This window comes from Oryx dammah, unplaced genomic scaffold (assembly GCF_014754425.2).
Source record: "Oryx dammah isolate SB20612 unplaced genomic scaffold, SCBI_Odam_1.1 HiC_scaffold_11056, whole genome shotgun sequence".
NCBI classification, from domain to species: Eukaryota; Metazoa; Chordata; class Mammalia; order Artiodactyla; family Bovidae; genus Oryx; species Oryx dammah.
Window position 1 is genome coordinate 265,498 of NW_024080450.1, and position 17,955 is coordinate 283,452.

At 43.7% G+C, this 17,955-nt stretch overlaps 1 protein-coding gene across 2 annotated transcripts in view; it reads left to right on the forward strand.

The window, feature by feature from the left end:
- The first annotated feature begins 1,599 nt into the window (after nucleotides 1-1,599).
- LOC120860300 (FERM domain-containing protein 3) overlaps nucleotides 1,600-17,955 on the forward strand; it is a 345,585-nt gene continuing 329,229 nt past the window's right edge. The window contains exon 1 of one of the 2 annotated variants that reach the window (XM_040236079.1): nucleotides 1,600-1,816. In XM_040236079.1, the coding sequence (XP_040092013.1) occupies nucleotides 1,670-1,816 (147 nt within the window). In that variant the 5' untranslated portion in view covers nucleotides 1,600-1,669. The remainder of the gene's footprint in view (nucleotides 1,817-17,955) is intronic. The other variant, XM_040236080.1, reaches the window with a different exon arrangement.

Sequence of the window (17,955 nt, forward strand, 5' to 3'; positions counted from 1 at the left end):
AGTTTAGGTGAAATGACTAGACCATCCCTCCCCACCCAAAGACAGGGCATATCTTTGGATGGGGGCCCCTGAAGCAAGAGCTGACAGTTGGGCAATGAGCCATTCCTGTAACAAATACCCCTTAATAATACCTATTGAGCTCAGAAAAGGGCAGCAGGGAGAGAATCTCCCTCTTTTCCCACTGCCGGATGGCTTGGTCTCCACATCCAGTCTCAGTCCACCTGCCTCCACAGCTGCCCCTTGGATCTATGGGCATATCACACACGGGCCTGAGCCACCCTAGGAAAGACAGAGGGGCAGGAGACTCTCATCCCCAGCACCCTGGAGGTGGAATCTCAGGGTCCCAAGTGCAGAGACTGGCCTAAAACTGGATGGGTCACACCTCCATCCTTAGGCAATAGACTCCATTCCTGGGGAGCAGAAGGAAATCTCTAAGGGGGAAGGGCCAGGATAAAGACCTTCTCCTTGAGGTCTAAAGTACTGCTGTGTGCTATGCTGTGCTTAGTGGTATCCAACTCCTTGCCACCCCATGGACTGTAGCTGCCAGGAGCCTCTGATCGTGGAATTCTCCAGGCAGGAATACTGGAGTGGGTTACTATGCCCATCTCTAGGGGATCTTCCCAACCCAGGGATCGAACCCAGGTCTCCACACTGCAGGTGGATTACCATCTGAGCCACCAGGGAAGTCCGAGAATACTGGAGCGGGTAGCCTATCCCTTCTCCAGGGGATCTTCTCAACCCACGAATCGAACCAGGGTCTCCTGCATTGCAGGCGGATTTCTTTATCAGCTGTGCCACCAGGGAAGCCCAAAGTGCTGCTACGAAAGATCTTAGCGAGGTGTTGGGAGACATAAACGAGAAACTGATTAAGGAAGGTTCTGAGTTTCTTAGAGGAGACGGACTCTCAGTTAATATTAAACAAAGGCTTACAAAAATCCTCGAGAGTACCAGCGACCGTGTCTACTAGCCTTATTGCTGTTGTAGCCAGGCAAGGGCCTCATGCTACTCTCGGGGTTCCTGAGGTCCAATAATCCTCTCCCACGGTGGAATCCTCCCTGCGGGTGTAGGTCGGGATCGCCCTCCACGCCCCCTTGCCCGCCGCCAAGTCGCTGGGGCCAAGCAGAGCAGGGCGCTGTCGGGCGCGTGGGGGAGCCGGGGCAGGGACGAGCTCTCTCAGGAGCCAGAGCGATCGCGGCCGGAGAGGGAGGAGGCTGCCGGGCCCAGCCTGACGCAGAGGCGGCGGCGGCAGCGCAGCAGGCCACTGCCGGGGCGTCCCGGCCACCAGCGCCAGCCCGCTTTCCGCCTTCTCCTGCCGCGGGTCCTCACGCGTGGGAGGGAGTGCTTCGCGCGCCCGCCTGGGGTCACTGGCTCTGGGCATCTTCGGCCAGCGAGCCCGAGCGCAGGGAGGTGCAGGAGCACTCGCAAGGGGCGGAGGCGGGGAAAGGAGCGGGCGAGGCGGAGGCGAGGGAGCGGAGGGAGGGGACCGTGGAGAGGGAGGGACCCGCCTGCCGCGCCCTGGCCGCTCGGCATGTGTGGCTGCAGGCGCCGGTTGTCGCTGCTGTCCGGGGGCTGAGCCGCGCCCGGGTGTCCAGGGCAGTGTGTGTGTGTCCGCGCGGGCGAGAGCCGCGCCGGCCCCGAGCCTCCCGCTCGCTTCCCCGGGCCGCGGTGCATGTTCGCCTCCTGCTACTGTGTGCCGAGAGGCAGGAGGACCATGAAAATGATCCACTTTCGGAGCTCCAGCATCAAATCGCTCAGCCAGGAGATGAAATGCACCATCCGGCTGCTGGACGACTCGGAGATCTCCTGCCACATCCAGGTGCCGGGGCGAGGGAGTGGACTACGCGCTGGGCATGGGACTGGGGGCCCTCTACGGGTGGGCGTGCGCGTGGAGGCAAGGAACCCACCCGGGGGCCTACTAGAAAGCCAGATTTCTCTTCCTCCGCTCTGAGTCTAGGAGCCCTAGTAAGGGATGGGGTGGGGAGGACTGTCCCCCGCAGGCACCGGGCGTGCGTTATCGATTCCCGGGGCCCCTTCCTCTGGCTTAGACACTGCGCTCACGTCTCGCTGCACCTAGGATAGTGGACACAGGGCAGCTGCCTCCTGGGGGGACTCTAACCCCTCTGTTTCCTAACCTGTCGGGAAATAATGAGTTCTGAGAACCCAGAGGGGTACCTGCATGTCGCCCAGTCTTCCTTCTTCCACGTGGAGAAGGCATGCATCAGCATGGATCCACTCATTCTTTCTCTGGTGCCTGGACTCCGAAGGTGCCTTCAGTCCCAGGGACCTGCTCCAGCTCCCTGCCTCCCCTTTACCGGTGGCCTTTACTTCTTAGCGTGGGGCAGCGGCGAAGTTTCCTGGGAGTGAGAAAGGCCAGGCAGCCCCGTGCTCCAAGCCTTAAGGGATGGGGCACGCTGCTCGGACTGGAGCTACCTCGAAAGGAATCCTTTGAAATCTTGAGTGTTTCAGGGAAAGGAAAAGGGCTGTGAGGCCAGCAGGGAAGGAATGCTGCAGGACCTGGGTACCGGGAGAAATCGCCCTTTGGGATATTGGTGACATGTGCTGGCAACCAAGTTGGAGAAGGCCAGAGTTGTGTAGGCAAAGGCAGCTTTGATGGCAACTCCATCCTCCAGTACTTAAGTGCCTCTGGGCTTGCAGGAGATCTGTGAGATGCAATGGTGTGTGTGTGTCTGTGAGCGCACTCTCAGTGTTTGTGTATGTAGGCAGGTGTGTGCCCTCTCCCAAGATTCAGGACACACAACCTGGAAAGGTCATGTTAGGGTTAAGCACTATTAGCTTTTGAATTTTAAGTATCTTTACTTATTTATCTCTGGAATTTCCTCTTCTCACCTACTCAAGTCTTGAAGGTCTGAGACTGAGTGAGCTGTGTTTAAAACACTGGGCACCCATTCTGTTGAGAGATGAATGGGAGCAGCGTCTCCCAGTGGCAAGAATCTGCCTCTGGGCTGTGTTAACTAAGAATGAATGAATGATTGGTCTCCCCTTCCCCCCCCACCCCGCCTTTTTTTTTCTTTTTGTGGGAGCTTGTGACACGGGGACAGTGACTCCTAACTTGTAAGATGACAACGGGGTAAGTTTCACTGCAGGAATGTAGTGCCCCATGACCTCCCATTAAAATGGGCTCCCACTGACTTTTCTGGAGAATCTTGGATTTCATTTTGAACAAAGGACTGCTATTAAACTTAATAATAAAAGGATTAATGGGATAGGCAGTTTTTCTGCTGCCACAGGGTTGCATGGAAACATTTGGCATGTACTGTCTTGTATTTCAGAGAAAGGAGTTTGCACATTTTACCTTAAGTCCTAAAGTGGGTGTATAGGAACTTTAACCCGTATTGAATATGTAGGTAATAAAGGGGTCAGCCACAGAGAGTGGGGCTGTTGACTTTTCCAGAGCTGTCTCCACCTTCTATCTGCCCTTTCCTGTCCCACTTGGAGTTGACACTACTGTTTTGTTTTGTTTTGTTTTTCTGTTTGTGGGAGGGAATCTTCCTTAGAATGGATAAATAGTCCCCAGATGACATGTATGTGCTGTCTCATGATCTGGCAAACAGTAGATTGTAGCCAATCTAATAACAGTTTGGAACATTAGAGTTTGTAAGGCCCAGTTGATGCCAAAGAGGTTAAAATGCTATGTTCCAAAGTGTTGATTTGGCATTGCTTGGAAAATCAAATGTTTTATTTGGAAGCACATCTGCCCCCAAATGGTGATTATCATTTAATCAATTAAAATGAATCAAAAGATGATTTTGGTGATTTTGGACATTATACCTGCCTAGAGTATTTCAAACCTGGGAATTGATATTATACTTCTGAACATAAGGTCACAAAAAGCTTTCTATTTGTTTAGGACAAAGACAAAATGATTTTTTTTTTTAAAGAACCTTTGAAGTCACTAGTATATGCCCTGGGGAATTCATCTGTGTTTCGTTTCTTGCTTGCCTTTTTCCTCCAGTCTAGAGAATCACAAAGTTAAGAGAGTGTATAGAGTGTTACACAAATTTTCCCTCTATAACTCATGCAAGGTGTGAGTTATGTTTTTTCTTTTTTTTCAAAACAATAGCTTTTAAATATTCTTTTCCAAAGTATATGATTTGTGTGGTTACTGACAAAGAAAACTTTCAGGGTAATGGCTCAGGGTCAGCAGCCTGATAGCCACTTGCTCTGTCTCTTCATAGGATCTAGGGTGCTGTACAAACAATAAATGTGTTTATTTAATGTGTCATTTGCATGTGACTGTTTCGGTGGAGTGAAAGAGGAATTCCCACTGGATAGGGAGCAAAAGGAGAGTCTAGGGCACTAGACAGGGGCCTGGGGAAGGAAAGGAGTTGCTGAATGTTCCCTATTGTTCTTGTTCAGTCGCAAAGTCATGTCCAACCCTTTGCAACCCCATGGACTGCAGCACGCCACGCCAGGCTTCCCTGTCCTTTGCTGTCTCCGGGAGTTTGCTCAAACTCATGTCCGTAGACTCGGTGACGCCATCCAACCATCTCATCCCCTGTCAGCCCCTTCTCCTCCTGCCCTCAATCTTTCCCATCATCAGTCTTTTCCACTGAGTTGGTTCCACTGGTCTCTTCCAACGGAGCCGACCCTGCAAGTCTGGAGACTGTGGAAGGACATGGCTTAGTTCTCACTCCTTTGGTTCAGTCGTGCTGTTTCCAGTAGAGTAGAGCTCTAGTCGTCTTCCCCGTTCCATCCACGTTTTCAGGTGCTGGCAGGGCGTTCACCACTCCTTCTAATGAGCTTGCTGTTTTTAATACTGATTTTTATTGTGTAAGTTGTAGACTTTTCATATTATTTCTTCTTTATCAAGTCCTGGTGAACATGATTGTTATTATTTGAATTGGCTGGAAAATTATAAAAATTTGTATTTGAATAGAAACTCTGGCACTGTGTGTAGCACCTAGTACGTGCTTAATAATTATTTGTAGATGTAGATTGCATAGTTTGTGTCTGGGCTATTAAATTCATGAGGGTAGGAACTCTTGTTATGGTTGTTGTTCTTCAAGGAGTCCTCAGGACCTAGAGCTGAACCTGATATATAGTTGTGGTCAATAAACACTTGCTGAATGAATGAATGAATGCTACTGACCCAGTATTTAATGTAGCTCATTACCTGTCATCATGAGGACAGCATGACAGCATTGGGTTGAGAATAGGGAGATACATAGTTATGTTACCAACCAGTGTGACATGTAGTGAGTCATTTGACATTTGGAATCAGTGTTTCTTCTTTTGTAAAATAAGGGATTTGGGTTAGAATGGATGTCTCCAGTTTATAAAGTCTATAGTTTATCTGTTACCTAGACCAATTACCTTTGACTAAAACATTGCTATTGGCAGATAGATTATATACATATTATCTCATGTGATTTTCATTCCTGTCCTGGGTTATCTCCATTTTATTGTGTTATTGAATATTTTCTCAATTTTATGGGTATAGAAAACAAGGTGCCAAGAGATTAGGCAACTTAAGTCACCTGGCAAGTAAGTAGATTGAAGCTATGTCATTTTACTTAGAATCCAGAGCCCTGTCTTATCTTCAGCTGCCTCCAACTTGAGAGTTAGGCTGCAAGTAAAAGAGCAGCTGAGTTAAAGTGGTTTGAGTAATAAGGACACTTATTATCTCACCTAATGAGAAGTCCAGAGGTAGGGTAGCTTCAGAGTTGTTCAGCAGCTCTGCATGGACCAGGTGCTTTCCATCTTTCTACTCTGCCTCCTCAGCACATCTTTGTCACTTAGAGTTCTCATTATAAGGTGGTTGTGAATATCCTTCAGGTACTAACACATCCACCATATAAGAGGTGGGATTTCCTCTTGCATTTCTTTTTATCATAGAGGAACACCATTCCTGGAGGCTCCCATCAGTCCTCCCATTAGATCCCATTGCCCAGGATTGAATCCTATACCCATGACTTAGTTGTAAAAGAGTCTAGAAATGTGAATATTTGGTATCTGTACTCCTCACTCTCTATAATGAGAGGTGGGCTTTGACTGCATGGAAGCAATGGAGGGGTGTGTGTGTGTGTGTGTGTGTGTGTTAAGGGGCGGGGAACTGCTGGTGGCTAAGCAAGCAATAGTGTCTTTCAGAATAGGTCAAATTGAGTAATAATTATTGTTACAACAAAACTGTCAGTACGTTTAATGAGACATTAGCTGAGCCCTGGCTTATTTTAGGCAATCTTTGTATGATCAAATTCTGCAACAAGAACAATTATTGGATAATCCTTTGTAGCTTGTATTGTTAAATATCAGTTCAGCCCTTACTGAGCCCATGGGTTCTGTGCAGCTACACACTGTCTTGTGTAGAGCAAGCATCTCTGCTCTTGCTGAAGTGGCAGTATGGCCAAGTGGTTGAGAGCTTGTGGTCCAGAGTACTACTTGCCTGGGTTTGAACCCTGGCTCTAAGCATTGACTAGTCAGGTGACTTTGGACAAGTCACTTTACCAGTTTGGTTTCAGTTTCCTCATCTGTAAAGTGGGGGTAATAATGGTACAACGTCATGGTCTTGTTGTAACAATCAAATATGCAATATATAGTGCTCATGCTAAGTTGCTTTCAGTTGCGTCCGACTGTTTGTGACCCCAGGGACTGAAGCCCACCAGGCTCCTCTGTCCATGGGATACTCCAGGCAAGAATACTGGAGTGGGTTGTTATTTCTGTCTCTAGGGGATCTTCCCAACCAGGGATCGAACCTGCGTCTCTTATGTCTCCTGCATTGGCAGGCAGATTCTTTACCGCTAGTGACACCTGAGAAGCCCATGCAATATATACCAAGTACTTAATACCTGGTCCATAGTAAGAAATGAAAATATACTGACTGTTGTCTTACTATTATGTGAAGGTATATTGGATTTAATCCTAAATAGTGTGAAGGCTCTGGATTGGAATCTAAAGTCTTTAAGCCCAAACTCCATCACTTTCTGACTGTGTAAGACCTCAAGTGAATCACTGGGCCTCCTGTTTTTAATCTGTGAAATGGGCATAATAATTCCTCAATTGCCAATCTCCATTGGGTTGTTGAGATGAAATCTATAAAAGCGTGTTGTAAATGCTAAAAAATCACCCAAATACTATTCTAATTAATTTAGTTAAAAAAGAAAAAGTTCTTTACTGCACCCTAAGTTTCTTATCTGTTTTAACAGGAATTGGTGGTCACATGCAAACATCCATATGTGCTCAATATCGGGCCCCATGATGAGCCCGCAGGTGAAATCCACACTAGGTTCGGATAACAGCCACACATGTTCTGCTAATAAGGACGACTCAACTCTTTTCTCTATCAGACTCATCTGGAGTGCCATTCAGGGTACAGTGAATATCAGACACTAAAGGAATAGAAGAGAGAGGCAATTTGTTAAATACCGTGGTCTATCTCTGATGTATTTAGGCCTAGATTACATGGGCCAGCTCTTTGTGTTAAGTATATTCCGACAGAAAAGTAATGTTTTTTCAATACTCTCCTAAGATCTTATCCCTTGATGTCCTCACAGCAAAGGCAAAGTGTATTGACCATGGGGAGGATGCAATACTGTTAGCTCCACATCACTGGACAATATATCAGCTGGGTGCTTTTAACTGACAAATTCCAATTCAAACTGGCTTTAACATTAAAGATATTTACTGGATCAGCACTTCCCTGTTGGCTCAGATGGTAAAGAAACTGCCTTCAGTGCAGACCTGGGTTCGATCTCTGGATTGGGAACATCCTCTGGATAAAGGAATGGCAACCCACTCCAGTATTCTTGCCTGGAGAATCCCATGAACAGAGGAGCTTGGCAGGCTGCAGTTCATAGGGTGGCAAGGAGTCAGACACAACTGAATGACTAACATACACAAACACATACAAACACACACAGGAGAGTTAAGTAGGGACCTAATTGAGAAATGCTGGGCTGGAAGAAGCACAAGCTGGAATCAAGATTGCCGGGAGAAATATCCATAACCCTTACGGCAGAAAGTGAAGAGGAACTAAAAAGCCTCTTGATGAAACTGAAAGAGGAGACTGAAAAAGTTGGCTTAAAGCTCAACATTCAGAAAACGAAGATCATGGCATCTGGTCCCATCACTTCATGGCAAATAGATGGGGAAACAGTGGAAACAGTGTCAGACTTTATTTTGGGGGGCTCCAACATCTCGGCAGATGGTGATTGCAGCCGTGAAATTAAAAGACACTTACTCCTTGGAAGGAAAGTGATGACCAACCTAGATAACATATTCAGGAGCAGAAACATTACTGTGCCAACAAAGGTCCATCTAGTCAAGGCTATGGTTTTTCCAGTGGTCATGTATGGATGTGAGAGTTGGACTGTGAAGAAAGCTGAGTGCCAAAGAATTGATGCTTTTGAACTGTGGTGTTGGAGAAGACTCTTGAGAGTCCCTTGGACTGCAAGGAGATCCAACCAGTCCATTCTAAAGGAGATCAGTCCTGGGTGTTCTTTGGAAGGAATGATGCTAAAGCTGAAACTCCAGTACTTTGGCCACCTGATGTGAAGAGTTGACTCATTGGAAAAGACTGATGCTGGGAGGGATTGAGGGCAGGAGGAGAAGGGGACGACAGAGGATGAGATGGCTGGATGACATTACTGACTCGATGGATGTGAGTTTGAGTGAATTCCGGGAGTTGGTGATGGACAGGGAGGCCTGGCGTGCTGTGATTCATGGGGTTGCAAAGAGTTGGACATGACTAAGCGACTGAACTGAACTGAGGGACCTAATTCAAGAACTATCCTGCCTTTTTGTGAGGCTTTATCCTCAGACTATAGTGAAATGGTTATAGTAGTTCCAGTTCTCACATTTTCATGGGACACCCTCCAGAGGAATTGAAAAACCACTTCAAACTCAGCAGTCTAAGCAAAAGTCCTGCAGTCATTTCAATCAGACCTCCTGGGTCACCTGCCACCCTGAACAGTCAGTGAAATCAATCGAAATGAGTGTGCTGATTAGCTTAAGGTGCCTTCAGACTCGGTGGAATCAGCTTCCTTCCTGGTGGTGGTCTTCATGGAGGAGAGCGGTCAATGCCTAGAAATCAGGGTTCTCTTCCAAAGGAGAAAGAGGGGGAGAGGAAGATGGCTGCTAGGAAGTTTACCATACTAGATGTTTTGTCTGGGTCAGTGATTCTCAAAGTGTATTCTGGGGACCCCCAGGAATCCCTGAGATCCTTTCAGGGGGTCCCTGAGGTTCAAACTATTTTCAAAATAATACTAAGATGTTGTTTGCCTCATTCAGGTTAGGAGTTTTACTGAGATATAGTTTACATACTATAAAATTCATCCATTTCAAGTGTATAACTTTAAGATAGTCACAGAACTGTGCAACCATCACCACAATCAGACAATCCCCCAAAGAAACTCTATGCCCTTTAATAGTCATACTTTCTTTTCCACCTAAACTTCCCAGCCCTAGGTAACTGGTGATCTACTTTTTGTCTCTATAGATTTGTCTGTTGTGGCCATTTGATGAAAATGAAGTCACATAATGATCTTTTGTGTCTGACTTCTTTCACTTGCATAATTGCTAGGCTCATCCACGTTATAGCATGTATCAGTATTTCTTTCCCTTTAATTGGTGAATAATATTCTATTGTATGGATAGATCACAGTTTACCATCAGTTGATGAAAATTTGGGTTGTTTCCACTTTTGGACTATTTTGAAGAATGTTGCAGTGAATATTCCAGTAATTTGCCATTTCCCTTGGGTATATACCTGGGAGTGAAATTACTGGGCCATATAGTAACTCTGTTTAATCTTTTGAATTGAATAGTTTGCCAGACTATTCTCCCAAGCAGCTGCAACATTTTACATTTCCTCCAGCAATGTATAAGGGTTTCAGTTTCTCCACATTCTTGTAAACACTTGTTATTATCTATTTGATTGTAAACTGTCGTAGTGGGTGTGCAGTGATACCTTATTGTGGTTTTGATTTGCATTTCCTTGATGCTAATGATGTTGACCATCATTTCATGTGCTTATTGGCTGTTTGTCTATCTTCTCTGGAGAACTGTCTATTTGGATCCTTTGGCTATTTTAAAATTGGATTGTTGTTTTATTATTGAGTTCTAATAATTCTTTACATATTCTGGATACAGACTCCTTATTTAATAAATGAGTTACAGCCATTTTTCTCATTCTGTGGGTTTTTTTAGTCTGATGGTGTCAAAATTTTAAAAATTTTGATGAAATTCCAATTTATCTGTTTTTTCTTTTTTTTCTTTTGTTCCTTGTGATTTTTGTGTCATAGCTAAGTAACTGTTGCCTAAGGTTATGGGATTTATACCTGTGTCTTCTTTAAACAGTTTTATAGTTTTAGCTATTATATTTGGGTCTTTGATTCATTATTTTACTGATACATGATTTGGATATCATAAATGTCACCATTTTAAAGTATAAAATTCAGTAGCTTTAGTATATTCACAATATATACTATATATACAGCCATCACTGCTAATTCCAGAACATTTTCATCATCCCCCAAAATAAAACTGTTCCTGTTAATAGTCACTCCCCATCTGATCCATTTTGAGTTAATTTTTATGTATGAAGTGAGGTAGAGGTCCAACTTGATTCTCGTGCATGTGGATAACCAGTTGTCCCAGCACCATTTGTTGAAAAAACTATTTTCCTGTATGTCACTCTTATTGAGATGTTGATTGCCTTTTCCACTCTCATTCTCTTGTAAGTGAACAATGGAGTTTTCCAGAGGCTGGATAATATGTGACATAACAACACATTAACTACAGAAGCAGATGGGAGAATCCAGCTGTCTTCTATTGAGCCAGACACTATGCTAAAAATGTAGAAAGTGCTACTGTTCTCAATTAATTGGCTTTATTTTGTAAAACAAAGTTATTTTTCATAAAAGAATGCTATTTATGTTAATGTGCAATGGGTTTGTTATTTTTTAAATGAATCAATTATTATTTTAAAAAATTATCATCAGCGAATATTGAGATATACCACACAAATAAACAAAAGTTCTATAGACCCTCAATACCTCAACTGTGTAAGACCCTCAATTGTGTAAGACCCTTTTACCTCAATAGTGTAAAGGAATTTTGAAGCCAATAAGCTCAAGAATTGCTGGTTTTGGTGATTGTCAATTTACTGAACTTCCTGAAAAAAAGTTTAATAGTCCTAAGTAAAAGAACTACTCCTGTGCATCTTGGGTCTCCAGCACTGCAAATTATAAGTACTTGAAATGATGTCAGTTAAGTAAAAACTCCCAGCGTTGCATAAAAATGTGTCTATGTATATTTGAAATTCTTAGTATTATCCATATACCTGTATGTGTGTGTGTGTGTACATTGCAATGTTAAGAGTAGAAGATCAAGGGCAGGCTCTTCTGTCATAAGCATTTCCCAACTGCACTTGCTCTCCAGCTGAATTTCATTTTTTTTCAACTCTAATAATTTGAAGTCTTACTTTGAGACCCCTCTTTTGATTATGGAAAATGTACAGCAACAATGCATTGTGTTTAACATATAAACTGCTTGAATCAAGTCCCTCAGTCACTGAATTCTTAAGTTGTTACTTCTTTTACTCACTAGGCATTTTGGGAAGTCTTGGAAACATGGCAGGAATGGAAATACCAGGATTTGTTGCACAGAGAATCTGAGATTCACATGCATGAGTGACAGGCATTCATAGCTAGCATGGTCCTCTCTCTGCTTCCACTTTGTGTGGGAAAGGATGCAAGTTGCTCCTCCTATGAAATAGCAGAGAGCCGGATGTGGAGTCCATAGACGGGGGAAAATGGGATTATGATTAGGAGCCTTAGGGCAGGTTTTGCAGCTGAGATCTGAATTTAATTCAGGCTAAAAGGAGTTGGCGTTCAGCTCCTGGGAGGGATGTGTAAATGCTTTGCAGTTTCGGATATTCACATGGATCTTCTGTGCCATTGTTAAAATGCATATTTCTGATTCAGGCGGTCCTGAGGAGGGCCTTGAAATTATGCATTTCCAGTACTCTTGCCTGGAAAATCCCATGGACAGAGGAGCCTGGTAGGCTGCGGTCCATGGGGTCACGAAGAGTCCGACACGACTGAGCGACTTCCCTTTCACTTTTCACTTTGATGCATTGGAGGAGGAAATGGCAACCCACTCCAGTTTTCTTGCCTGGAGAATCCCAGGGACGGGGGAGCCTGGTGGGCTGCCGTCTACGGGGTCACACAGAGTCGGACACGACTGAAGTGACTCAGCAGCAGCAGCAGCAGGCTTCTAGATGCCTTGTTCTCTGAACCACATTCGGAATAGTAAGGCTTTAATGGAAATTATCTATTTCATAGTAATATTAACTTCCTTGAGTGTGGAGCTTTTTGACCCTTAGCTCTCTGGATAATACCTCACCTGGCACATTTCCCTTGGTAGAGGTTCAGTGAATGTTTGAGCAGGTGAGTGAATGAATGAGTGAATAAAGAAATCCATCCAGGTGTGTCTATCACAATAAACTGAAGTACCGATTAGACATTGATGCTGGAGATGAAATGCCTCCTTTTGGCTCCCATCCCCTGCCAAATCAAGAGATTGTTTTTCAAACAGGATTTCCTGTGATGACCAGTCTGATGAAGCGTCGAATGTCTGTGAGAGTGTTTATGGGGGCTCAGAGTTAATGAGAGAATTCTTGTCCCTCTGGGCCACGTTTCCCACTCTTGCCTTCCTGTATCCTGGACTCTTGGTGGCATTGTGGAGGAGGTCTAGCAACTCCTTGGCACAAACAAATCATTGTGTATAAAGCCAGCCATGCCTGGAAGATCCCAGAGGCATAGGAGGCCCGGCTGTTCTCACTGGCAGAAGTGACCTCAGGGGATTGTGACCCCAGGGGACAGTGAAAAAATGCCTTTGAGGTGTAATACAAGCTCTCGAGCTGTTTGTTTGGTGACTCTGCCTGAAGGTGCAGGAGGGAAGTGAGAGGATCACTCTGGAAAAAAATGAAGCTCATTCTAAAGGAAAAGAGCATTTGTATAGATCAAGCCATCATGCTTTTCAAAAGTGGATTAGTAAAGGTTTTTTGAAATAACTTCAATCTTAGTCAATAAGCATTTAAAAATATCTTCTATATGCCAAGCACAGAGCTAGGAATTGGAGATAAAAAGAAAATAAAATCAGACATCAAGAGGCTCACAGTCATTTGGAAGAAGAGAGACAAGATAATGATTCAAGGACAACATGACAGACATAGGGACAGGTATATGGGTGGAGGACAAAGAGGAGGCATCTGTATCAGACTGGGGCATCAATCAGTATCTCTGGTATAGATGAGTCTTGATTAATAATTAAAGGACAAGTGAAAATCAATTTTTTGAAGAAGGGAAAAAGGCATGCAAAACACGGTGAGCTTGTGCTTGATATAAAACCTTGGGCATGGTCAGCGTGACTGGATGTAGAAATGAGGGGAGGGGGAATCTTGGATTAGTCCCAGGTGGTTGGTTTCAGGGACAGGGGTCATGGTGTCACCGATACAGCACAGGCCACAAGTTTTGGGGATCCACTGGAAAATAAAAATCTGAGGCCTCTTGTTAAAACTTATTAAGAATTTCAAGATCACACTGAAAGTGAAGTCGCTCAGTCGTGTCCGACTCTTTGTGATCCCATGGACTGTAGTCTCCCAGGCTTCTCTGTCCACGGGATTTTCCAGGCAAGAGTACTGGAGTGGGTTGCCATTTCCTTCTCCAGGGGAACTTCCTGACCCAGGGATCGAACCCAGGTCTCCTGCATTGCAGGCAGACACTTTACCATCTGAACCACGAGGGAGGAGATCATTAAACAAAGCATGGGTCCTTCTTAGCATGGATCCCACACCCACGAAGCTGATTCTGAGAAGACAGAATAAAGGAGAAGCAGATTAGGGGAGGAGTTTGGGCATGTTGACTTCATAGTGCCTGTGGGGTATCTGGGTAGAGAATTCTCAGGTAGCCAGGCAAAAATACCAGAGTGGGTTGTGGTCCCAAAGGGAATGGCAGCCTATTCCTGTATTCTTGCCTGGAGAATCCTGTGGGTAGAGGAGCCTGGTGAGCTCCAGTCTGTGGGGTTGCAGAGTCAGACATGACTGAGCAACTAACACACATACACAGTTGGAAATAAGGAATGAAAGTCAGCAGAGATGTCTGACCTGGAGACACAGATAAGAGAATTCTTGGTATTCACGCAAGTGGTTGTAGAAGTCATGTGGTATGAAAGGAACTATTACATGGATCTTACTTTTTTGTCTGTCTTTCTGTTTGGGGCATCCTTGTAGATCAAACCAATGGAGTTTGAGTTTTGGAATTGTTTCCAAGAGTGCTTGATCATACTCCCTTTGTTTGGCAGTTCCCACCTGAATGAGAGCTTCTCCATTTTATTTTGAAATAGAGCAGCTGCCTCAGAGGTCTCAGTGGAAAAGCACTTTCCTTCTCTTAATTTTCATTTTCTAGCTTGGACTAACAAATGACAAAAAGTCCTCTCCAAGCAATAAGACTCTGAGTTACAAAACATAGAACTTTCACTCTAGGGAAGTTACCCTTTGAGACAGTGCCATGGACATTATATAATACATTTAAAAATCCTATCAAAAGGATACAAACTTGAAGTAAACATGTCATGGTTATGCTGCAATTATTTATCTTTTCTTTATTATTTATGTGTCTCAGATATATCCAATGGCAAATTTTGTTTCCTGTTTAGTTTCCAGGAGATTATTGTGAATGTTGATTAAAATAAATTCAAGGTCTGTAAGATCCCTCAAAGAAATAATTTAATATTGGTAACATGATTTGGATATTAGATGTGCGATAGAGCTTTGTCTGAATAGATCTATTATTATGCTAAGGTTTTAAATATGATTATTCTGTTGCAGGGGAAGCAATTAACATATTAACAGATTACGATTTGGTCTATTACCTCTCATTTCAGAAGTGTAATTTGCATCTTTGAGGCACTAGGCCTTAATGGTGAATGTTAGTGTGAAAAGGATTGACTGAATCAGAATTTTCACATGCAAACTGAAAATTTGAATACAATATCAGTTACAAATGGATTGATAATAAAATTAAGCAATCTTAAAAAAATCAGTAACTAATTAACTTTTTTAATAGAAGAGAGGACAAAAGCCTAATCAATAAATTGGCTAGTAATTTTTCCTTGATGTTATTAACTTATGTTATTTTTGAGGGCTGGGTTTTACATGTATGCCTGCCCATTGTTCTGAAAATAATGCTAGTCTTTGTGATCTTTATCATATGTAGGTATCATCTACAGTGTTATGATGTTGGGAATTATTGGTTCTTTATTTAGCAACATCTTTCTCTCTGTTCATGTGCCTCTTGATTTTCTTGAGTTGGATGCTCATAATGTGAATTAGTTGATTAAATTGAGATCCAGAGGTGTGATTTGCCTGAATATGCCTATTTAGCAAAATTAGGATGAGATATGGTATCTTGGGGAGAAGGCAATGGCACCCCACTCCAGTACTCTTGCCTGGAAAATTCCATGGATGGAGGAGCCTGGAAGGCTGCAGTCCATGGGGTTGCAAAGAGTCGGACACGACTGAGCGACTTCCCTTTCACTTTTCACTTTCATGCATTGGAGAAGGAAATGTCAACCCACTCCAGTGTTCTTGCCTGGAGAATCCCAGGGACTTGGGAATATGGTGGGCTTCCGTCTATGGGGTCGCACAGAGTCGGACACGACTGAAGCGACTTAGCAGCAGCAGCAGCATGGTGTCTTGGATTATCACTAAATACTACTACTGTTATTGTGTTTTTGAATCTTTTTTGGTAGTCTAAGGGATATAATTCTTTTCCACTGACAACTGTTAATAACACAGGGAGAAAACCTCACAATGACCACATTTCTGGGTAAAGAAGGTAAATTGATCTCTTAAGTGTCATTGAAGGACCACAGTTTTAGTTCTCTAGTTTTCTGTAGTCAATATGTGGCTCAATGTAACTCAATGTACCTCCAAATGAAAATTACCATCAGTTGTTCAGGTATTTTTGAATATTTTGCCATCTAACATTCCTACACAATTAAAAGAGATCTTCCTTTTCCCTTTATAAGTTTGGCATGGGACAGACATTGCTTGTATTTTGAACTTTCAAAAAATTACAAAGGGAAAGAAAAGAGGATGATGTCATAGAATTATCTATTTATCCAAAGTAAATTTACCTTGTAGTCTTCGGACTGACTCTGGAAGTCAGTTGTTAGTAATCCTAGGCCGTGGTATTTAGAAAACTTACAGAAAAATATGAAAATAAAGGGTTTTTTTTGTTTGTTTAGGTACTAGCTATGTCCTTGTCAGGCTCTGTTTGTTTTGAGGGCTTAGGAAGAAGCGTAATAAAATCTCTGGAGTCAGAGGAGGAAAAAACACTGTATACCACCTGGAGCTGAGTCAAGGATAACTTCACCTCGTGTGTTTCCAAACCTCAAGGGAGATTATTTCTGCTAGGGGATCATGGTGGTAGGGGATGGGGGTTGGTCACCTTGACAGACACCTTTTGTCTCCATGTTTGGAGACATAGGGTTTTCACCAGGTGTAGATGGCACCTTCTTGGTTCAGTGCTGATTAAAAGGAAAAAAAGGAGGAAAAGTTGTACAGTAATTCAAGAGCAGCCACGAAGTCTGAGTTTGCAGTGCCAGCAGCAGTGTGGTAATTTGAGAACAGCAAATTAGAAGAACAAAGCAGATTTTAATCATATGCGACAGAGAGGAAGGTGGTTTAGGTTTATCTCCAAATTGTACCTCCATTAGAGTAAGGGAGGTTTTTAATGCTGTAATCCAATGTTTATTGTTAAAGATTTCTTTGTTTCTTTCCTCCAGTGTTTCTTTAGCACACTCACTGGGTGGGAAATGCCAGCTTTTTTCCCATCAGTGAACTCAGCAGTTGTTAAATATAAAACATTTTCTTGATGTTATTGGAAATAGAATGAGGGAGAAAGAGTGACAGAGCTTGAGATTCAAGAGCGCTACCCTTTCGGAGACTTTAGTCTGAAGGCAAAATTGTCCCATTCCATCCTTTCTGTCGATCCATCCATCCATTTGTCAACCCATCCACCCACTTCTCCACTCATTCATCCAATAGCACCTCTCTGAGGACTGGTCTGGGTACCAGAGATAAAATGTTAAGTAAGAATATGGCCCTTTCCAGTCTGGTAGAGAAGACAGACATATAGTTTCAAGATGATACTGTTATGATTGAAGAACACTAGGATATTATTGGAGCAGAGAGAGAAACCAAGGTATCACTTAGGGGAAGGTATAACCCTCCTTTAATCTCTAGTCACCCTCTTCTAAAGTCACTACTCCTCAAAAGGGTGGAGCACAGATATTTTCTTTGAAATGGATCACAGGTATTTTCTTACTCCCATTTAAATGCAAATAAGAGCATCTTGAAGAGCTTTGTGCTTCTGCTTGCAGGTATCTCAGCAAAAGTCGTACCTCACTATAAAAGGTAATTTCAAGCGAAGTCACACATCCCCTTTCCTGCTTTCTCCTGGGTCTGCATTCTCACAGTGTCTCCTGTATGGAAATTCTGGAGCAGCTGCTGGGGCTCCCAGTGCAGCCTGAGCAGACCAGGGAAGATTTTCTGGAGGATATCACAGCTTAGATGAGTTTAAAGAAAAAGTAAGCATTGTCTGGCTGGCAGACTGGGGGAGTGTGTTGAGAAGGCAGTATAGTTAGGGAAAGAGGGGCCTCTGGCAGAAGGCTGTGCATAGGAAAAGGCATGGTACTTGTGAGGAACTCGGAGAAGCGCATTGATTTTATAGGTCACCAGAGAAGTCCATAATATGCAGCGGGGAGCTGGCAATTGTGTGATCAGACTGTGCACACAATGGAGTGGACACCTGGAGCCTAGAAAACAGTACTGGCTACTGTGGACTACAGAATAATTAGGACAGCCCTACTGAGGCATGGTATGTATGGTTCAATGACCATTGCCATTGTTTTGCAGGGTCAGCTTGACCT